This window comes from Pyxicephalus adspersus, chromosome 8 (assembly GCF_032062135.1).
Source record: "Pyxicephalus adspersus chromosome 8, UCB_Pads_2.0, whole genome shotgun sequence".
Lineage (NCBI taxonomy): Eukaryota > Metazoa > Chordata > Amphibia > Anura > Pyxicephalidae > Pyxicephalus > Pyxicephalus adspersus.
In genome coordinates this window covers 34872970-34897574 of record NC_092865.1, presented here as the reverse complement: position 1 = coordinate 34897574, position 24605 = coordinate 34872970, and the positions used below count along the sequence as shown (strand labels likewise).

The following is a 24605-nucleotide window of genomic DNA, read 5'->3' as shown; positions in this document are numbered from 1 at the left end:
AGAACTGGAGCACGAATTGATCAGTTCAAATCCAATTAAAATCTTTTTTTTCACTAATTGTTTAACCAGGTGACCATTTAGTGTGTGTGATGCCTATTAAATAATTTTCACATATGCAGAGATGTTAGTCATTTACGTTTGAGTTTATTAACTAGCAATAAATGTTGACATAGCAGGGTTTGGGAAATGATTACTTAAATTTTTTGTAGACGCAAAATACATAATTCTATAAATAAATTATTTCGAAATATTGGATACATTTTTATTGTATTTATTTAGTTTCTTTTGTTCATATCAGCTTTTAATTACTAAAAAAAACTGTTGCTCTTGTCCATTTCACATACTTCAATGTACTGCATGACCCTCCCTTGCAGCACTGTTGGCAAGAAGCATGTTACAAATATCCATGATGTATGTCGCTGTTCCTTTCATCAGCCCTGTTAACACTACACAATACTGTATATGAACACATATAACATCAACGTTGCACATCTCTACACATGCATAGATGTAGACAGGCCTTTTGAAAAGAATATTTATGTTACCTATGTTATTGAGGTAAAATATAAATGGCTATGTACATTTATCAGCAGGTCCAAACTCCTACCAAGGTATGAATAAATAACCGCAACATATTAAAGTCAAGAGAATTGTGTCTGTTCATCACATGCAGAAATTTACCTGCACTTAATTAATTGCTTCTACTAGCAAGATCAACCTTTCATGCTCATTAACAATGTCCTTCTCCTGAATGTATTCTTTCTTTTCTGTGCTCATCATTAGCAAATATCTGTTTCCACCCTTTGTGTATCTTCAAAGTAAATAACCTGCATCCTCCATTAAAAACAAAAGCATACAAACTTTCTCAGACTGTGAAGAACATCTGCTTGCCTCAATATCTTCCACCCCTTATTAAACTAATCTGTTCTAGGCAATGTTACCCACCACCCCCCCCCCTCTTAATCCATCTATTAAATGTGCTGCTTTGCTGAACCCTACATCAATAGTCATGGTTTACCAGACAAACTACAATTGGAAGTTATTCAAACAAGTAAATGTTTTTTACAGGAAGTAATATTTACATGCCAAATTAATTCACTTAAAATGTGTTAAACTTTTACAATGATTTTTTGGTTCATGCCCAAATATTCCATTTACCAGACTCTACTTCTCTTATTTCATCATAGGCATTCAATACCATTTTTCATTTTACCATTTAAGTTTAGACACCCTTTACTGGGCTAGACAGTTTCTTTTACCACTGACAATAATGTCCAAGGTTCACTATCATCTTGGCATTTTAAATTACTATTCGATTGTTTAAGTACGATTTCTGGTTTGAATCCATAGTTGCATGAACTGAAAAAGTCAAATTCCATGAATGTAAACTTTTCACAAACTTTAACTGTTTTGGGTCATAGTTAGGCAAAAAAAATCTGAGCTAATTTTACCAGTCATGGCATTTCTGACGTCAAAAGGCAGTCATATCAGAAGCCATTTATTTGGGATTGGAATCTCCATACTACATGATTCCAACACATGACTGCATGTTGTCAGCATTTAGATTAGTGGTTACAGTGTTAAAGATAAAATAGGGTAAGTGTTGAACTCACACTAAAGGGGTTTAGTTGAGGGCGAAGGGAGGTTAGGTGTTCGGTTCTCATTTTAGGTATTGGTTAAATGTTAGTGTTGGGTTTGCTTGTCATTTGCTATGTTTGGTATGTTTTGAATCGTGGACCAGATCAATTCCAGGTTTGCTTGATCAACCAGCTTCACTGATGAAAATGTATCCTCTTCAGCCTTAGAGAGCTTTAATAAATCAGGCCCATACCATCTTCTAAAGCAAATGTTAAACAAGTAACACAAACCCTATATATTTAGAAAGGATAGTTGGGTGTCAGCAGAGTTCTTTGGATCAGAGTACAAGTTATTGCTTTCCCAAATTCTGGCCATATATACTATACTAATTTGTTCTCAAAGCCAGAAGTTTCTTGCCAAAACAGCCCCCAACACTTAGATCAACTGTATAGGTTCGATCTCTGCATTAGATGATAGTATTACCCTAATGTGTTAGTCATTAAAACCAAAGATACTATTATTTCCTGACTATTTAGGTCATGCAAACTTTTTTTCTTTGGGGTTGGCACAATTGGTTCTGTATTTAGCATTCTCGTTTTTGCAGCACTGGGCCTAGGCTCAAATCCATCCATGATTCTGATAGCTGATAGAGGGTTGCATTTCCTCTGTATGTTCATGTGGGTCCCCCCCCCCCCCACATCCCAAAACATGTATGGGTTAATTCGCTCACGCCTTGTCATTCTGTTACCATCCAGCTAGATCTTTCCTCACACATTTTATCGATATTTTAAATACTTCTTATGGCGGACCTTGTGATAAAAAAAACAAAGTCTTACACTTTGTGTAAAGCTACATACACACTTCCAATTATTATCGTTGGAAAACGAACGACGAACGTTCATGCACGATATATATGAACGATCGTATAGCACCGATCCTGCACATAGAGTTAACGACACGATCGTTCGTAGATATTGTACACACAATAGATACGATCGTTTGAACGATAGAGGAACTATGTGCACGACAGGAAAGTGAACGGACGTTCGTTCATCACGCATGCTCTGAACATGGACGATCAACGAACGACCGTACACACGAACGATGTTCAACGATCGTCGCCCAATCCGATCCGTCGGTCCGGTCGTTCGTTTCCAGCGACTTTCCTCGTTCGTCGGCGTCGTTGGTTACTTTTTTACGAACGATTTTTTGCCCAATCGATCGTTCGTCGTTCGATTGGAACGATAAAAATTGGAAGTGTGTACGCACCTTTAGACTTGTGAAGAGCAGATAGAATGTCCAAAGTATATCTGTAAAGAAGTAAGTTAGATTTATACTTACCTAACCATGCACTTTCCTACCTGTGACATATAAGCAAAAGTAATTATTTCCAGCAAGATCCTGAGAAAATCAGAACAATTAATATATAATAGGATGCTAATGCAATAGCCTGGACTGTCTTCTTATAAGAGTTCGCTGCTATGCATTCCCCAGGAATATTTCCAGGACAGTTATCTCATGCCCAAAAATTACCTCATTTAAAATTACTTTTTCTAAGATATCTAGTGATCCTAATGTATTGCTGTAAATATAATATACTTATTAGTAAGAAATGTCCTTAGGTAATATTACTTGATAAGTCTGCTACTTTGTAATGCTATCATGCTTCATACACCATAGGGAGCAATGAAAAATAGCAGTGTTTTCTTTCTATTTTTTTGTTTAAAACTGTTATAAAGTAGCAAAAAGCAACCACAATGTAAGTCTTTGACCACTTATCACCACTTGTAATTACATCAAATTATAATACTTCAGGTACCTACAGTAAAAGTATAGTAATTATGGTTTTAGAGGCCTGGTTTTTGGAGAACAAAAGCTGTTCTCACTTTTATGGTGTTACAAATTCTGTTTTCCATTTTTCTTTTTTTTTATAATTACTCCCTTCAAATTTTCAACACTTTGTTGAACTGTTTAAGTGGTTAACTTACCAAGATCAGAGCAAGCAAGGTAAGGCATTGTAATTCAAATGGTTGTCAGTTATGATGAAGAGTGCTGAAGATCATGATGAAAATGTTCAGCAAGGATTCTAAATGTTTGTGTGTTGAGCATGGTACATGCTAGATGTGTTTGGTAAATTCCAATAGGAATTAAGTAAATGGAAATTTCACAGGACTTTTTTAAAAAAATATCTAAAAATGTTAATAATTTTTTCAGCATTGACGCTTTGACATAATGGCCTACTTACATAACCATCCTCAGAAAAAAACTAAAAATTTTGAATGTTTAATATGTATCACTGTGTCCTAATATACCCTGTAGGTACAGAACATGTCACAGTCAATAGAGGTGTTGAACCTCCGCACACAAAGAGATTTCCAGTATGTACAGAAGATGGAGACCCAAATGAAGGGTCTCAGGTCCAAATTTAGACAGATTGAAGAGGACCGGAAAACTCTTTTAACTCGTCACTTTCAGGTGAGAATCCATACAGGAATATTAGTATTACTCAGTAATATTTATCATCTTAATTGCAAATAGAGTTTTTTTATCCTATAATTAGTTGTGCAGCTGTAAATAATTTGTTAATTGGAATGTACAGTATAGGGTTTCTGTATATATTTTTATATTCATTTATTATTTTCTAAAATAAAACATTGATATCTAATAAATAAAAAGTAGGAAAACAAAACGACATCTTTTGTTGACTCGATTTACCTACCAGTACAGCCCTTTCATTACAGTGAGATAATCTGTAAGCAAACAGCTGGTGATGTCCTTTACATTAGAAAACCAATACTGGTATCTGACATAGGTGGACCTAATATTAACTAATTATTAGCAAATTAAAGATTTTATATCAATAAAAAAATACAAGATATAGTAAAATTAAATAACCTAACATCATAAAATATCAATTAAATCAATGCTGGTAAAGCCGAACTAGTTCTGTATTCCAAAACTGTGAGCAGGCAATTTTTTTTTTATTGCAAAAGGGCCATGACCAGTGTAGTTCAGAAGCTGCTGCTTCCCAATAACCAACTCAACCTTAAAACCATGGAAGACCCTCAGTCTGCTGGTCTGCTGGCACAACTATTACCACCATTTTCCTAATCCACTTGGGAAACGCCACACAAAAGACAGTTTCCCCTCCACACCATAATGTGAACTGAAGGACCCCAACCGCCACTTCACACCACCCCCAGAACCTCACCATGACCAATTTTAACCCGTGCCAAGCCCCTTCCCCAGCCAGTCCCCACCTTGATCTCTCCTTAACCCTCCGATTCAACTTCATTTAGCCCTTTCACTACCCAACTCCTCTTCCACCCTGTCATGTAGCTTCTACGCCTATCTTTTTTTTTCTGTTGCTCCGGGCCTACCTGGAGATGTCCCTTCTGCAACCTTCTGCAAGACATACCTACTGTTTGCAATCTTCTTTTCTAAATACACTGATTTGGGTATGTGCAGCTCAATGCAAGATGCTGGCATATGCCAGGAATCCCCTGTGGCTGCCGGGACAGGATAAACTCCTGTGCGCATGTGCAAAATTTACATCATCCAGGTCTGGCGAATCAAGTTGACTAAATGTCCAACACCCAGAAAAGGCACAAAGGAAGATGAGACATTTTTATTTATTTTGTTTATTCCATTTTTAGTTTTGGTTTACTTTAAAATACTTTACATCTATACCTGAATGTTGCATATATGTCTTTCAAAGAAGACTGTGCTCTTTTTTTTACATGTGTACACTTACTGTACATATATGTTTTTTTAGTTTAGGCCAGTGTACATAAAACCTTTACCATATTGTGCTTTTAGCCAGTTTACTCGACACATTTGCTTCAAATTATATGTTCTAAAAGTATTTATAAAACTGGCAGATCTCTGTGAAGCTAAAATGAGCTTGCCATTTAGTTTCAAGCAATTGAAGATGTTATAGTGCATGTTCAAGACAGATATTGTAAAAGGGGTACCAAGCTACAGGCCTTTGTTAACAGACCTGGGTGTAAAATACTATATCTGATTATATCTTTAAAATACTGATCTGTATCTTGATCTATTAATTATTTTTTTTAAAAACAGAAGTCAGCACATTTAATAACACAAATTACCACAAATACTACCAATACTACTACCAATAATAATAATGCTAATAATGATTTCTACTTGAGAAAAGGTAAGCAAGGGAAATAAATCTATTTTTAAGTAAAAATACTAATGGTAAACTGAACTTAACACTATCTTTGGTCAAAAAACTCTTTGTTCCAGCAGGTGTAAAAATAAAAAGCCGGTCTAGTGTCAGTATTGAATCCTCTCCAGTGCTATCCCTTTTCTTACTGCTACCCCATCACTGTACCCTTCCTGGCTTATAGATGGGATGCAGTCTAAGGGGACAGCACTTAAGAGGGGTGAATTTTGTAGCCAAACCTCATTCTTTTATCCAAGTGGAGCTCATGGCTTGTTTATCCATGTTTATCAACGACTTTCTATCTGTTGTGCTGGAAAAATTAGTTATGAAACTTCTGCAAAATTTTACTCATACTCAAGTCAAAACAATGACTAATCCCCTAACAGAGTGATGTGTACATCCTGTGTGTATTAGGTTTATAAAAACAAGGAATCTATATAAAAAAACAATTATACAACAAATATTTAAAGACTTGTAACCTTACACAATAAAGAATTAGATCCAAAAAAATGTGTTTTGTAAAAAAATTGCACCTTTCCGTGTAGTATATATAGAAATGTATTTTCATATTCTATAAATTAAGTTACCAAAATTCTTTATTTTTTAGGATCTAAAGGAAAAGATGGATGAGCTCCAGCCACTAATTCCAGTTTTGGAACAATATAAGACAGATGCCCGGCTCATTACACAGTTTAAAGAGGAGATCAGAAATTTGACAGGAATTCTCACTACAATCCAACATGAGATTGGTGCATTCGACTATGAAGAGCTCCATCAAAGGGTTTTAGGACTGGAGACCCGACTGAGAGATTGCATGAAAAAACTAAGTAAACCTTAATATTTCATAATATTATATATTTTTGTTTGCTTCCATATTCTTTGTTCCTCTTAGTCATAGGTAATGTACTGTATATCACACATCATTACTCATCATTAGAAGGAAAGTAGCTTCAGCTTTCACATATGAAACAAACTACCAGGTATTTTAAGTTCAAGCAATTTTGAAATGTATAATTGGGGAAGAGACCCATGGTGTGAAGTTGACATAAATCATGCCCACTATTTTCTCAGTGTGTTACCTCGTTAGGACAAAGCATATTCCAGTATTTATGTTGTTACCATATAGCTGTACAAAGCAAAAACTTTTTTATGAGATAAAAAAGAGAGTGTCTTTATATATCACCAGAACTTTTTCCATTTTCTGAACTTCTCAGTTATTGAATTAACTTTGCATTAACATACCAGTAAAGTAGTACTTGGCTGTACAGTTTATTGTATGTTTTCATTCTATGAAAAACACCACTAAACATTTTTATCCGGGCAAATTTTAATTCAATAAGGAACCTAAGTATGAAAACAAGATGAACACTCATTAGGAAAAGTGATGTAATACATTGTATCACTTTGATGATATCATGTAGTTAATGATGACTTGACCTTGCATACTATAGCAGTTTAGATTGTAAAGCCTCTGTATGTATGTATTTTAGTCCTCTAGCTTGTTTAGTAAGTGGGATATATTTTTACAGACACATGAAATATTTACATTGTGATTTTAATTTAATTTTTGTTTTGTAGTGGAGTAGATAAGGTTTAAAGACACCTTTATATTCACTATGATCTTTTACAATGTAGAAGTCTATTTAAGAAGATTCAATTGTTTAATTAGAATCCTAGGGTGTATACTTTTTCAACTGACATGCCCATCCAGTGAATGCCAGCTGTACACAGGGAGACAATATCTAATGTTTAGATAAGGTAAAATACATTATTTATTTCCATATTATCTGGTAAAAACCAAATGGGTATGATTTATTTCTATACATACTTCTATACTTCCTGTGACCATTAGGGACAAGCGAAATTGCATGGCTTAGGTTTGAGCCAGGTTTATGAAAATAATGATTTCAATATTCACCATAGCAATATTAAAATCTGTGGGGTCTGTACTTTGCAAATACATTCAGTCATTTGCTTTATTAATAGACAAGCTATTGTATTCTAGTCTACAGATTAACTTCAATTTAAAGGAAAAGCTCACTGTTCATTCAAAATATTGCACGTAGGATACATTTCTACATACTTCAGACCCTCCCCACAGCAACGTGGTATTCTAGCTTTATTTTAAAACTCCAAAAAACCCAAAATAGAACAAGACGATTTTACAAATTCAAAATTTGTAAACTTTGCCATACAGCCAGAACCTCTCTTGATGTGAAGTTTCCTCTTAACAGATAAAGGTTTCACAATGGCTTTCCTCCCCCCTTACATGATTACAAGTTCTGCCCCTTCATATGCTATACTTCATTTCCATGGTAATGTAGATATGCTGGGAAATGGGAAATGCTTAAATTTGACTTATGAAACAGATATTCTGTCCATCAATTTGCTACATACACTGTTTGAATTTACAGTGAGGGCAAGAAGTATTTGATCCCCTGCTGATTTTGTACGTTTGCCCTCTATCAAAGAAATGACCAGTCGATAATTGTAATGGTAGGTTTATTGTAGATGTGAGAGACAGAATACCAACCAAAGAACCCTTAAAAACCCAGTGCTCAAAAGTCAGAGCTCGATGTGCATTGTAATGAGTGAAAAAAATATTTGATCCCTTATCAACCAGTCTGGAGACTGGCTGGGCCACTCCAGGACCTTCATGCGCTTCTTCTTAAGCCACTCCTTTGTTGCCTTGGCCGTGTGTTTTGGGTCATTGTCATGCTGTAATACCCATCCACGACCCATTTTCAATGCCCTGGCTGAGGGACGGAGGTGCTCACCCAAGGTTTGATGCTGTAAAGGTGTTCTGTCCCCTTAGCAGAAAAACACCCCCAAAGCATAATGTGTCCACTTCCATGTTTGACGGTGGGGATGGTGTTCTTGGGGGTCATAGGCAGCATTTCTCCTCCTCCAAACAGTTGAGTTGAGTTGATGCTACAGAGCTCAATTTTTGTCTCATCTGACCACAACACTTTCACCCTGTTCTCCTCTGGATCATTCAGATGTTCATTGGCAAACTGCAGGCGGGCCTGTACATGTGCTTGAGCCGGGGGACATTGCGATTTCTTGGTGACTATGGTCCCAGCTGCCCTGAGATCATTGACAAGATCCCCACGTGTAGTTCCGGGCTGCTTTGTCACCATTGTCATGATCATTGCAAATCCACGAGGGGAGATCTTGCCCAGGGAGGGAGATTGACAGTTTTTTGTGTTTCTTCCATTTGCAAATGATCGCACCAACTGCTGTCACCTTCTCACCAAGCTGCTTGGCGATAGTCTTGTAGACCAGTCCAGCCTTGTGTAGGTCTACAATCTTGTCCCTGATATCCTTTACAGCTCTTTGGTCTTGGCCATGGTGGCTAGTTTAGAATCTGATTGATTGATTGCTTTTGTGGACAGGTGTCTTTTATACAGGTACTGTAACAAGCTTGGATTAGGAGCACTCCCTTACAGAGGGTGCTCCTAATCTCAGCTCATTACCTGCATACAATGAAGACACCTGGGAGCCTGAAATCTTGCTGGTTGATAGGGGATCACATACTTATTTCATTACAATGCACATCAAGCTCTGACTTTTAAGCACTGGGTTTTTGAGGGTTCTTTTGTTGTTATTCTGTCTCTTACAGCTACAATAAACTTACCATTACAAATATTGACTGTTCATTTCTTTGTCAGAGGCCAAAAGTACAAAATCAGCAGGGGATCAAAAACTTCTTTCCCTCACTGTATGTATCAACCCAATTGCTATATGAATCTTCAATTTTGGGTTAAGGTGGGCTTTCCCTGTCCTTCATCTTTTCCTATGCAGTTCGTCAGCTTTCCCTACAGTACTCCAACACATACACTGATACTATGGCTGCTTCATGTCCCTACCTTTTATAGTGTGAGGGCTGGCACATAACATAGCCCCCATTATTGTGTATCTGTCATTAGGTAGGACAGATACACTGACAGAATCCTACTGAAATGTACATTATTTCGAGTTTACTCCCAAACCTCGACATGGAATTTTTCAACAAATTTTTGGTTTTTGAATATGTATCTCTGGCTACATTTTGACTGTATGTATGGGTAACTTTAGAAGAATAGATTTACAATTAGAATCGTCATTTTACTTTTAAAAAAATCTTTAATTTAGAACTTTTTATATCTACACACCTGTTACAGCACGAAACAATAGGCTGTATAAATATGCCACCTAGGGGCAATTCAGAATATTTCCAATGCTTTAGACACTGAATGTTTACCCCTACCCTGATATTGCCCTGCAATACTAATTAAAGTAAAAAAAGTTTACATTGGCAGAACAAATCAATGCCTTTAATTTTGAAAGCTATAAACTGAGCATTGTAATGTCTAGTCTTCAATAACTGTCTCCTCCTAATATTTCTGCAAACAGGATTTTACACCAGTGACATTAAATTGATGAAAAAAAGTGTGCTAACATACATAAAACTGTACCTGTATTTTATTATGTACAACATAGCAAATCATCTTGTGTGCAATATTTTGGAGCAATTTTATGAAGCTTTGCAGGTAAAAAAAACGAAAAAGAGAAAAGCTTTATTGAGGAGTATTGATTCTCTGGGATGGAATAAACGATCTTTTTTTTCTTTTTTAAGCTTGTGGAAAACTGATGAAAATTACTGGACCTATTACAATAAAGGCATCTGGGCCAAGGTTTGGAGCATGGATGACAGATCCTATAGCATCAGAGAAAAATAATCGAGTATGTATTCTCATAAATCGTGTAGTAAATTTTCATTAACCCCGAGTGAAATCCCGAATGTGACTCGGGGTGGATTTTCCATGCAAAAAGCGGTAATCCCTAATCACACTCAGGGTTGCTTAAAACATAAATAAAACCCACTTACCTTGATCCGTTGTTGTACCCCGGCGTCCTGCTGGTCCTCGCAGCTCCTCTGGACATGTCTTACTCCTTTAATCTTCTCCTGGCAACTTTGGGGTTTCCCGGTGATATTGGTGCATGCATTGGTGTGGGCGGGAGGATCACTGAAAAAAATCAAATAATTTTGTATTGGATTCAATACAAAAAAGCTGAATTGAGTCCAATACAAACAAATCTTGATATAAATATATATATAATTTTATATTATACATGCTACTGTACAGTTTTATTTTTAATTATTATTTTTTTTACAGTTTTTTGTGTTTTTTTATTTAGTTTATTAATAAATGTATTAAATATTGTACAAACTGCTCAGTGCTCAAGGAATCCCTAGCAATATCTGAAGGAACCATAGGGTTCCACTTAATCATTGTTGAGAAACACTGGTCTATAGTGTATTTCCGCTATTCAGAGTTTAGCAGAAGTAAGCATAGAATTACTACAGATTAACCTGGGGCATTTTGTAGAAGACCTAGGGCAGATTCCCCTGTTGCCCGGATCTACAGTGCTTTTGATGGTAAACATGTAAACTTTAATAAGAATTACTTTATAATGATAAAGGAAAAATACTTTGAGTTCTTTTTATGCTGTTACAATAACTTTCTACAAGGTGTTTGTTAACCTACATACTGTACTAAAGTTTGTATGTTTAATAGAAGTAGGGGCAGTTAACTCAAATTCAATATTTTTCACTCTTACATTTGTGTTACATCTTTTCAGGTCTGGTACATGGAAGGATTTACAACCAGCAAGATTGTACGTGAGTACAAGTCAATGACAGATTTTGTCACTGGGGCAGAATCAAGGACTTACACACTACCAGTGAAATGGGCTGGCACCAGCCACCTGGTATACAATGGGTCGCTGTACTTCAATAAGTACCAAAGTAACATCATAATTAAGTACAGCTTTAACGCAGGGAAGATTTTGGCCCAACGTAGTCTGGACAATGCCGGCTTCAACAACGTCTATCCTTACACATGGGGTGGCTACTCTGATATTGATCTCATGGCTGATGAATTTGGGTTATGGGCTGTTTATGCTACCAACCAGAATGCTGGCAATATTGTTATTAGCCAGTTACGTCAGGATACGTTAGAGGTGCTAAAAAGCTGGAGTACAGGATATCCTAAGAGGAGCGCTGGAGAGTCCTTTATGATTTGTGGCACATTGTATGTTACCAACAACCATCTCACTGGGGCGAAAGTCTACTACTCATATTCTACCAAAACATCAACATATGAATATATGGACATCCCCTTTCATAATCAGTACTTTCACATATCTATGCTGGATTATAACGCTCGAGATCGTGCCCTGTATGCCTGGAACAATGGACACCAGGTGCTTTTTAATGTCACTCTTTTTCACATCATTAAAACGGACAGCGATGTGTGAGGTTGAACAAAAACCAGCCTTCCACCAAGGAGCCCTTGTTTATCTGTATACCGTTTTCGTATGCCCATTCTAACTCCCGCCCTAATCTCCCACCTATTAGTTGGTAATCCTTCTGTCATTTGTTTTATCTTCTGTGCTAGGAATCTCTATGGTCATGCAAAAGTCAACAATCTAGTCAAGTATAGCCCACAGACATTTTGTGGAAGGCAACTGATTAATATATTGGTTTGCTTTATAGATGTATAGAGCACCAAACTAGATGAAATTTAGTTTCTTTTGAATCTTTCTTTCAGGAGGTGTACATTAATATCAACACTCAACTTTCACAGGCAAACACAATACTGTAGTAGTGGATATTGTGAATGGTGTGTAAGGAAAATGAAAGGTATGGTATGTAAAATTCTTCAATATTATGCCTAAAAAAAGGGTCATATTTACTTATTACATTTAAATATTGATTTAGGGATAAATAAGCTGAGGGAGAGCATATTGGACGTATACTTACATTTTTTTAATACATAAATAATTTCCCATCAGTATCCAGGAATCTTAAAAGTTGCTGCATTATGCATTCAGATAAGCGAATATTAGTTGTTATATACAATAAAAATTTTTATTATATAGTATGTAAGAAACCTGGCCAATTCAAACAGCATGGCATATGATAAATAAATACACAACCATAGATTACCTGTCTTGAAACTTTCTTCCTCTGAATATTCCTATTGGTCAGTAAAGCAAACCATTACATTAGAGAACAAACATAGAGGTTTGGGGGAGTGTAGAAAATGGTTTAGCTTGACTTTTAATTAAAAAAAAAATCAAAATTTGCATATAACTTTTCATCTGCTAATCATTCAATACATTTTCTCATAAATTAAATTCTGCTTTAAGTGTAAACCCTAAAAATTAAAATGTGTGGGTGAATTGCTCTGCTAATATCAACTTACAATACAAATTTAGAAACGTACACTTCTTTAGGTTTAATAACGGGCAGGGAATACCTGGTGTTTTTGCCAGTTCTTTGCTCTTACTTCCACATTCTGAACACACCAAGCATTGAGTTAGTTCTCACATTTTCATGCATTATCCTATTCTGCTTTCTCTGTCCTATTGTGAAAATATTTCCAACTTGCACTAAACAAGTAAATATTCAATCCCAACTCCCAAAAGAAACCGAATGCCCCCTTGGTTCAAATTATTTACATACTTTATTTTAGTAACTGTAACTTTTCTCATTTGATGTAAGAAATGTAACCAGTATTTAATTTTATTGTATTTTTTGGAATTATTGGGTAATTTGTCGAACATGATGATGACTATGCACATATTTATGCTTGTTTAACCGAATCCTTTTGTTTTACCAAACAGTGCACACTAACCAATATTCTAACAATTAGTGTAACTATAATTTCCCATCAATTTTATCTATTTATTTTCCCACATCTCACCCCCTGCAAATCCCCTGTGCCTTTTAAATGACCCCTGCTTCACTCATTTTTATACCTCAAGATGTTCCCTCTGTACTGGGCTTTAAGCATTGCTATGTAGCATGCAGGTAACCAATATTTCTATAAACTTACAAAAAAGTTGCACAAATTAAAAAAAAGCTAGGATATAGCAGATGTGCTGTGAAAATACGACTTGGAAGCATGACGCGACCAAGTCCATGTTAAATTGAGATGGTAAAAAGAGTAGCCCAGTCTGGAGGTTTATTATTCCTGTATCATTTTAACTAAGGTTGTCCTATAAAAATATGAAGCCCTCTTATCAAACCCATCTAAATTCACTCATCGCTTTTCTTTACCTGTTCTAAGTATTTCAAAAATAGTTTGAGGGCCTATTGACTTCTCAGCCCTAAAACCTGTAACATCATGACAACTTGAACATCACATTTTGCCACTAAAAAGAGTTCACGAGAGCCACAACTAAAGATTTATGCATTGTAATGTCACATGCTGTTTAGTTTCTGTGAGGGAACAATTAAAACCTTTGCCAGGTTCTAGTAGAAACATAAAAGTGTTAATAAGCTTGGACCGCCCCTTACTCCTTTATCATATTACTAAATAGGTTTCTGGCAGGTCTAATTATCTGTAATTATTAAAGCCTGGAGCAGCCTCCACTAATAAGTCATAACGATGGACAATTATTTGGTCTATTAATCACGTTGACTCTAATAATGCATTGAGACTGTGAGAAAGTAACCAGGATGTGATATAAATTTTGTGACTGCAATAGAGATCATTAAACAAAAAATGTAGGGTTTTAAAATGTAAAAAGCGAGCTGATCTGTGTTAAATTTACAATAAATCAGCCTCTTTTTTTAATGTTCTGCCAAGGTACAGTAATTAAGCAAGCCTTCAGTAAACAGATAAAATGCATTGGTAAAATGAACGTATTTGATCTAATTTACTTACTAACATGAAATATAGTACAGTCAACTTTGTGGTCTGACACCCCTATTGCAAAATAACAATCATTCAGAGGAAGTTAACACAATAGATTCTATTTCCTGTGCTCCCTTGCCTCCAGCCTACTGGGGAGGATCACCATGTGCTGCTCTCTCCTGTTAGCAGTGTCTGAAACATGTTGCCTACACTGTACTCTACAAATTAGTTTATTAAATGATCATTTGAGATATGGGATTATGGTCTTCATGACAGACAAATCTAAGCACTGCCAAATTACACAAAGTAGAGATTTGGGACACACTGATTATAGGTTTTTAAGTCGGTGAGGAGGTTTTATATGATAATATTACAAGTATTGTAGGCATTTCCAATAGCAGAATATAAAAAAAAACATTTATTATTTTTAATTGACCACATAACAGTACTTTTGCATTGGCCTGGAGTTTTCCATTGTTTTCGACATTTTATTTACTGATTTTTTTCACATGTTTTAGTGTTTCAGTGTATGTTGTTATATGTCCTATTATGCCCATACCAATCTTCTGTTTGTCTTTTAGTTATCTATGTTTTTGTGGTCTTGTGTTCATACTGAACTATGACCCGCTCTTCATCAATGTGTGTCCTGTATACTCTCTCTGCTCCCTACGGTGGTAACAGGCTAGTCTTTACAGAACTCCTTACAGTTCATAATGATATTCCTACTACCAGTATAAACTATCTTACAGAAGTCATTAAAGACACAGTGCAGCCCTGTGGTGAGAATTTCTACAAAGTCTTCTACTTCTAAGAAGCTTCAATTGATGGTCAGTTGACCTGAGACTCAAGAACACTGCCTGAACCCTGGACTGCTGCATATCTACTTGAACAGCATCAGTGAATTTCTATTTTTCAGAAATTTGGTCTGTGATTTTTGGAAAACTACCAAATTGCGCTCTAATGAATTGTTACAAATATGAACAAGAGCCAGCACTTAAATCTACCACATTTGTATTCTGTCTTGTAAAAGAATATGTGATAAGGTAAAAAAAAAAAAACAAGAGGAACACTGAAATTGTTTCTATGTACATTACAATAAAAAGGATGTTGAACACAAACCTAAAGAAAATGAAAATAAAGTAGGATTGTCTGCAAATCTTTGGACTGTGAGAAGTTCCTACAGATTTTATTCAACAACTATCTCATTGTGTGACATCAAACCTAGGATCATAGTTGAAATGGTTGAACTGAACCTTTTTTGCCTTATTCTGTTGTTTTAACAATGGTCATCAGTGTAGAAGAACCATGCATATGATTACCAAACATAGATTGTTTTATAGGCTTTTTGAATTGTTTAGACAAGTGATTGTGACATGTTTCTTGATATCTGGGAGCTAAGTGGCAAGCCATTTCACTGCTGGAAGAGTACACATTTACTATGGATATTTGGTATTATACAGTATATGCATAGAAAGTACCTAAAATAATAGATAGCCTTGCAGACATGTGTGTATGCTCACATACTGTATGTGTACATATATATATGTATATGTCTAAGCCCAACTTCATTTTTTTGAATTGTGCAGTGTCTGTTTGGAAATGTGATTGACGCCGCACTCCTTTCTGGTAACTTGCAGATCGTCCAGACCAAATACCAACTTAGATCATCCCTCAAGTTCATCCCTAACCTGATAGTCAAAGACATTCTCCCAGTAGTCTCCTGCACTAGCAAAGGGCGTTGTCATCATGGCACTAGGGTCAGTGGGCATTATGACTGAAGTCTGCAGATTTACACCCATCTGTAATTATCTTTGTACAGGAGATTATGTCACTAAAAATAGCCTGTTTTCTGCAGGTCATGTGCTACAAACTTTATTTGGATTTTTCCGGTGAGAAATTCTAAAAATTTCATTTGTTTTACTTGATCCTGGCACAGTAGGAAAAGGGCAATGCCGACCATTCATCCTGTGTTGGGCTTAAAAGTATTATTATACATTAACATACTTGTAGAACTTGTAGATATGTGGGGAAAGTTCAAATGAGTAAAATGCAAAGTACTGTTTGATAGTTCAAAACCAACAATAAAAACAAACAGGACCCAATAACCCCCAGTTGTATAAAATGTGTTGCCTCATCTTCTGTTATATGATGTGCAGTGCCGGATGAGTCAACTGAAAGAATGATCACAAGTCAATAGACAAAAGAAACCTAAAAACTAAGAAGTATCATACTATAATATATATGTACTATAAATATGATAATTACCTTATATGAAATTATCACTGTGTTAGGACAATTACAAAACTGGACACATTAAAATTCATAAAATACAATTCTGTTTTTAGAAAAGGAGATAGGGTAATTGTATTGTTACTTTACAAAGTCCATAAGCTGAACAATTATAGGTTCAGCAGATGATTCCACATCTGATTTTTTAAATAGATTGCGTATTGTCATAATTTCAATTGTGAGTATTTAGGAACTATACTATGACAATTCAGATCATGAATGTTGATATTCTCTATTCTCTATGTACACATAATATGTACCATTATCAAAGCCCAAAGTAGGATTGTATATGTAAAAATGAAGGTTAATATTACATTATCAACCTTGTAGAAATAGGACAGGGAGTTCATTGTCTCCTGCTTCTCATAGGAGCCTTTGCCCCTACGTTAATAAAATTAGTGATTTAGAGTACAGGCACCAATTTTATAGTGTTTACATAATTTGGCAAAAGTCACTATTGGGTATTTGAAACAATCACTGATTGCCATTGTGGCCTATGGTGTTCTCTATTTTCTATCTGATGAACACTTTTTGTTGAACAATAAATTGCCAAGCTGATTGCCACTTTATAAATATTGCAAATGCCATTTTTTTCACTGAACATTCAGTTCTTCTAAAAGTCTAATTCCTACTAAAAGTAAAAAACTTTTTAGTAGATCCACTTTTATAATTGTTACAAACTGATAACTGAAAAATGCATATATAAAAAATGCCATTTTTGTCTCTCCCTTCACAAACAGGCCCTTAAAATCAACAAAGCTCAGTTTGCAGAGAGTGGTAGAATGAAAACTAGGCTGAAACTCTGAAACAAAATCAATAGAATTTGTATTTTATGCATATCTGTACTTTTAGCTGCAGTATTTAAATAAGTGAGACAGATCTTATTACAGACGAAAAGCTGATAAATTCTACAGGCAGAACAGTACATGTCAGATTTTTATATGCGTTTTTAACATCTTTGATGGTGGTATAGATTTAATATTTGTGTTTTTCTCACTCGGATTCAAAGTTTCTTTTAAAAATCAAATTATTTGAACATCTCTAAAATCATAAATTTTTTTAGCTATATGTGTTTTTTGAGTTTTTATTCGGGGTATAATTGTATTTATGTGTAGGGTACATTGTTATTTTTATTATGTGCCCAAAATATTTCAAAGATATAAACAAATGTAAAGTTAGTATAGAAAATATTTATTACATGACATTTATTAACCACCCAACCCCATCCTCATATGAAATTACTAGGTATAAAAACAGTTAATATTAAAAAAAAAATTACTGAAGTGTCCCAACTTCTAGTCCACTTGCCTAGATCCTGGTGAATGAATTCAAGGTTCCCAACTTAACTTTTAGAAAATCTCAAGTATCTTAATCTCATGAGAATGCCCACCTGTACAGTATACTGGGAGACACCAGCAGCTCAATTTTTTTTAAAATGAGGTAGTAGTGAGGTTTAAAGGTAAGTGGTGGGGCTTAGTATTTTGATCCATCCAGGCTATTTTGATCCAAAATCTGTCACCAACGAATTATAGAATAACTGCAAATATGTCCAAAACAGAGGCCCTAGAGATGTCTCTATGCTTTTTTATCATTTAGGGAGTTGCTGAAGTTACTAACATACCTATTCTATGTCAGTGACTTGGTGAAGGTACAAAATAATGGTATGAATGACTGAAAACCAACTACACAAATTACAATGCAAAATGTACAATTTCCTTCAGATTTTCTATCATATAAATAGTGAAAGGCCTGCTGATTATACTTTGACCATTTCACACTGTGTGTTTTAGAACGTAGTTTGCCATGAAAGTTTAAAAAACAAATGGACAATAATAGCTCTATGGATAAAACAGGGAGTCTGATATTCCCTGATGGGAATATTCCTGGTCTATTTCGTGTTTCAGTGTCAGCACCTGGTTCCCATTAGGGAATGAGGTAAACAGAGCCCATGATGTGCATTCAGAATAACAAACTTTCAACAAGGCTTTAAAAAATATTGTGCAAAACTGTATGAATGCTTTTGGTTTTTAAAGCCCACTGATTTTTGCTGGTTATTTTTGGCAGGCAGTGGCTTATATGTGCTTACTGTACTGTGATACCTTAGCCACATTCACCCTCTTATTTACCTTTAAACTAACCCCCATTCTTCCTATAACCTTAAATTTAACACTAACCTTCTTCCCTAACCTCTCTTCCTTCTAATACCAACCTCTTCACTTTCCCTACAATCCCTACTGTACACTTAAGCTGCGTACACACTTGCAATTTTTGTCGTTGGAAAGGATCTTTCACGATCCTTTCCAACGACAAGGGGCTGCAAGATGCATGAACGATGCTGTACATACAGCACCGTTCATGCTCTATGGAGAGGGGAGGGGGAGAGGGGAGGGGGAGAGCGACGGAGCGGCACCCTGCTGCGCGCTCTCCCCTTCCCTTTCATTACGATCGGCTGTCGTCCATCGTACGTGGATCCGGCAGGTCGGTCGTCCGGACGATGGACGACACGGACTGTACACACGGAAGATTTTCGGCCGATAATTGGCCGATGCCGATTATCGGGCGATAAAAATCTGCCGTGTGTACGTAGCTTTAGATATGAGTTGGCGGACTTTCCTCTTCACTAAAGACCAACTTCAGAGTTGAAAGATTTACTAACTATTGTTTCAAAACATAGATATCTGAAAAGCATTTGCCAAATAAATAAAAGCTTTAAAGGTTGACATTTGTGAATAGATTCAGTGACTAAATCCTGCCATTCCCCCTATTCTAAAAATGTTACATATAAATTTGTAATTGTGAATAATAAATTATTATGAATAAATGTGATAAATGCAGGCTACACACTCCTTGATTAGTGGAGTAAGACTTTTCAAACTGAATGCGCACATATTTAGGTTTGTACTTATCTGACACCAGTACAGACACCAGATTTCTGCTATGTACTGTATGTTAGTAATGCACAAACGTGTGCATATACATTGCACGTTACTCAATTACATGGAACGGCTAGCAGGCGGTCGCATCCTTTCTTAATTGCATCCTAGCAGCAAGCGCTTACACTTTTAACTTGGTCTAGGAGCAATTGTTTTCCCCCTGAATAAATCAAGCTTTCATTTATTTAGAAAGTGGAGATGTTGTGTTTCACAGTGCTGCCAGAGCCAATCCAGAATGACCTTGCTTTTCCAACTGACTGTGGTCCATATGGTTGTCCACAACTTGCCCTATCATTCACTTATTTGTACCGCTTCCATAGTTGTAAAGCACCTCTTGCAGGCACGAGCATTGTGGCAGACTATAGGATAGTAAGGAAGGTGTGGGGAACATTAGATCAGGGCAAAAAAAAGAAAAATGTACTTTTCCTTTTAGAGCAATTAAGTATTTAGTGTATACATTCAACAACATGTCTTTAGAAAACCAGAATCATATGTTTAGTCCATATTCCAACAAGATGTATATGTATTCTCAGATACCATTTTGCCCTTTGCTTCATTGGCTATGTTCTCTGTGTTCCACCTCTCATGCTTGTTCTATAGAAAGAATTCTTAAAGTAATTTTCACACATAACAATGATCCCAATTATGATGATTCTGTACGGTAGCACATTTGTAACTCTAGCAAGCTTTGTTGAGGCAGTGTAAGTTGTTGGTGTAATCAGCATTCTGTGTTCATATATTTCCACCTATGTGGAATCACATGTTCTATTTTTATAATGTCAGTACATTAACAGAAATATGTGTCTGCATGTAAAAATGTAAAAAAAAAATGTTATCAAGGTTTAAAATTTGTAAAAGAATCACCATCAACTATAGTCATTATTTCGGTTTTTGCCATTTTGTGCCCATACATTTTTTAATAAATTATAAAATCATACGCAATTTGTAAAGAAAAAATGGAACGATGTTTCAGATTCCATGTTTATATAAATGTCTAATACGGTTAAACTGAAAATTAACCTAGATTCTAAAAAAACTTGTAAAATTGCCCTTTTTTAAAAGACGGTTGGCTTTTAAACATTCTTCTGAAAAGTATAGAAAATGAAGTCGGAATATTTAAAGATATGTGTACTATAAATTCACTTTTAATGTGTTCTTTTAAAGAGAATGTAAAGTGATTTTGTATATATTTTATTTTATTTATTATGGTCAGGACTTATAAAATAAAATATTGAAATTATTTTTCTTTTTTTTTTCCAGCTAGATAAGAATAAAATATTGTGTATGAATAATATACTGTCTTATATTTACCCAACAGGAAAAGCATTACACTCCTTTTCATCCTTTTCTTTTTAATGCCATTTGTATAAAGTCTCCTGTTTACAGAGCTCTAAAGCACAAGCTGAAATAGTAATATACATTATATACGAAGTGTCAGAACAAAGACGTTCAAGGTTCAAATCTTACAAAGTTTCCCTTTAAGGCAGACAATCAGTGAACTGATAATGCATCATGCAGTGAAAATACACATTACATACACATTGTATTACATTGAAAAGAAAGATTGTATATACAAAGATAGATAGATAGATAGATAGATAGATAGATAGATAGATAGATAGATAGATAGATTATACAGCTCTAGTGGGGATGCCATGATTGCCTATTCCCCCCATACACCATGACAATGTTAAAGCCTATCACTGACTGCTTAAATCTAGGGATAGTTGCATGGGGAAGGTCTACCTGATAGCAAGGCTACCTTATAGATGTATTACAGCAAGCGAGTGTGGGCTTCAATGCAGCTGGATGTAAGCAGAGAATGTTCATACCTAGCTGGTACCAGCAAAGTAACAATGTCTTCCTATGTAGTCATGTGCACCAGGTACAAAAGAAGCAAAAATAGAAGTTTTGTCAAATTATTTATTATGTTCAACTAATCCACCATTATACGTCGTATGTTATATTTTTCATCCTATTAGTATTGTCACTTGTGTTCTTGTTCATCCATATAACATTGGACCCATTGCTATTATGGTACACTGTGTTGTCAGAAATTATTTTTTAATTGCTTCTTAGGTTTTTACTTACTTTTGTATTAAGTAGGGTAAAATTCATGTTGTAAGAACATGCTGTTTAAATGCCAAATTTAAACAGCATTTCACCTTTTTTTTTAAAATAAAATAAAAAAAAAAGTAATTTTTACTTTACATAAAAAAGTTTTCTACCCATTTATGTAAAGGAAAAATAATGGTGATAGCTCCCGTTCAGTAAGTGATCCACACAGTCATGGATGGAACTTTTTCTGACAAAACAAGGTTCTGGGCAAATAGAAAATGGGGCCCCAAATGCACAGCATTCCAGATTTCTGCATGCCCTACCATACAGGTTGTTTTTATGCATATATTAATGATGAGCAAAACTGACATTTTCACAATTTTTTTTTCAGGAAAACATGAAAATTTAGGTGAAATGCATAAGGTTTGAATATTTCAAAATTTATAATGATTAAAAATTATTACATTTTCAATGCGTCTGAGAGATGCATTATTGTCTTATTTAAATGGGAGTGTTACAGAAGCTCAACTTATCAACTGTTAATCGTAAAAATCATATGAGGATCTGTACTTTAGTCAGTGTTACAAAGTTACATAGATAGATTGAAAAAATACATACGTCTATCAAGTTCAAGCACTAGGGAAATCAACATACTACAAACCAGCGTATCCCAGATAAAACCCTATAGACATAGTTTGTCCAGAGGAAGGAAAAAACCCTTATAAAGCCTGGTTAAATTTACTACAACGGCAAAAAATGTTCTTTCTGATCCTGTGAGGCAATCGGATGCTCCCTGGATCAAAAGTTTCTGTTGTCTTTACTTTAAAACTTTAATAGCCAGTTATATTCCGGGGGTTCTAGTAAAGTATCCAGCTTTTTCTTAAATCTATATATGTTCTAAAATGACTTCCTAGGGGAACCTATTCCCCATTTTTTTAGACTTTACTGTGTGTATGTTTAATTTGTGGAATAGTAGACAACAAGATTGTTACTAAACTACCATAGTACTGCTGCATGAGTTCTTTTAGACCACAAAAAATAAAGTATGACACAGAGGGTTGCAAATATTTGGGTATGGTTACCATAACCCTTTCTGGTTTTCATGCTCATGACACTGATAATGTCAAACTAAGGAACATGCACACTGAAAGCTTTAGCACTTCAAATTGATGACTTCTAATAACATGTTGTTAAAATTGCTTTCCCTAAGATCTTTAAGCTTGGTGTTTTTTTTTTATTTTTTTGAACAGTGGAACATCACAGTATTTTTAAAGAAAATGAGAATTTTCTTTAATGGACTTAACAATATCTTGTAAATTACAGACGCTGGATGAAAATAAAATATCTTGTATATATAGAAAACAAAAAAAAAGACAAATTGTGTATTCATCCCCTTTGTTATATACCAGAGGTCCACCTGTGTGCGGTGTTACATGTTCTTTCACATGATGTCTATTGCCAACAGGATGAGGAGTTGTCTGAAAAGAATCCAGCAAATTCAGCTAGAATATTATATGCTCCATGAATATGTTTAGAGTGGACTTTTGATATTAAAGTAGTTGTTCCAGAAATCATTCCAGTCATTCTGGTTCAGCTTTAGTACATCATTTTGCCATCTTTTTTCAACTCCACACCAAGACTGAATAAGTATTACACATATCTTGATTTTAGGCAATATTTGCTAATCTTGAAGTTTTTTATGTTTTTATTTTCAGCTTTTATGTTGCTCTTGAAGGTACATGGAATGACTCCATTGCATTGGTGCATATCTTCCATAGCAGTGCCCAGATTCCCATGCATTCTTGACCCTAGTCATTTACTTACTAGCCCTTGTTTTGACATGATTGTTTGTAATCATGTTTGAGTAACAAAATTACCCCCTCCCCCATCCTATCAGTTGGATTTGCTGCCCAGTTTCGATTTGTTGAACTTCAAACAGGATTTGGCTAATGCTTGGCAAATCGAACCCAGACAGGATGGCCAATCCCTCACGCACAAAAACAAGAAAGTAAAAAAAACATACACAGACTCCAAATATTTATTTGACCTGGATTTATGCATGTATACTTCTAGGATTGTACTGGAAAGCAAATCATTGGCACAATTGCTTGATTTTAAAACTATAAATGCACGTTTACTTGTTTTATGTTTTTAGTCAAACAAATTTAAAGATGAATTGTTTCAAAAAGAAACTTAAACCGGATATATAAAAAAAATAATTAGTCAGGGCTCACAGGTGGGATCACTATAGTGTGTCCATATATTGTGGTGTTCTACAATGTCTTACATCAAGGTGCTCAACATTTATTACCATGCATTCTGTTATTACAGTGAAATGGGTACTAGGCAAGTTTTAAAAGGCATGGGATGCTGTTAGCATCCATAGGGGTTATGTAATAAGGCAAACATACAACAGGAAGATGGTCCTATTCTCCTAGTTATTTGGGATGTGTTATTGATTTTCTAGCTTTTATATTTACCTTGGTTTAAGCAGCAGCACCCAATGTTTGTTGCAAGACCTAATTCTTCACCACGCAATCAGCTAAACTGACTGCTAAAAGTTACAACCATGGCAGATTTAAAATTTTAGAGAAAAGTTTATTCTGCTAAAAATCCATAAAGCTAAGGCTCTCAACTTAGGACAACTTTACCAGTGAAAACATTTTATTGGTATTGATTGTGAACATTCCTTTTTGCATTGAATGACTTCCATCAAAATCCTGCATTTTTTAAAAAAAAGGGGTAATAAAATGTCAAAGGAGAGTGCACAAAAATACCATAATAAACACAACTCCACATTCTCCAAACCTCCTCTCATCTCTAATTCCCCAAATATACCCTAAATTTTCAAATAGTTTGAGGTATGTG

The 24605-nt window shown here is 35.2% G+C and overlaps 1 protein-coding gene across 2 annotated transcripts in view; it reads left to right on the top strand.

Moving 5' to 3' along the window:
* The window catches only part of OLFM3 (olfactomedin 3), a 118591-nt gene extending 97197 nt beyond the window's left edge, over window positions 1–21394 (top strand). For both annotated transcript variants that reach the window (XM_072420015.1, XM_072420014.1), the window contains exons 3-6: window positions 3898–4053; window positions 6375–6594; window positions 10386–10492; window positions 11393–21394. In XM_072420015.1, coding sequence (XP_072276116.1) covers window positions 3898–4053; window positions 6375–6594; window positions 10386–10492; window positions 11393–12070 — 1161 coding nt within the window. In that variant the 3' untranslated portion in view covers window positions 12071–21394. The remainder of the gene's footprint in view (window positions 1–3897; window positions 4054–6374; window positions 6595–10385; window positions 10493–11392) is intronic.
* Window positions 21395–24605: the final 3211 nt, after the last annotated feature.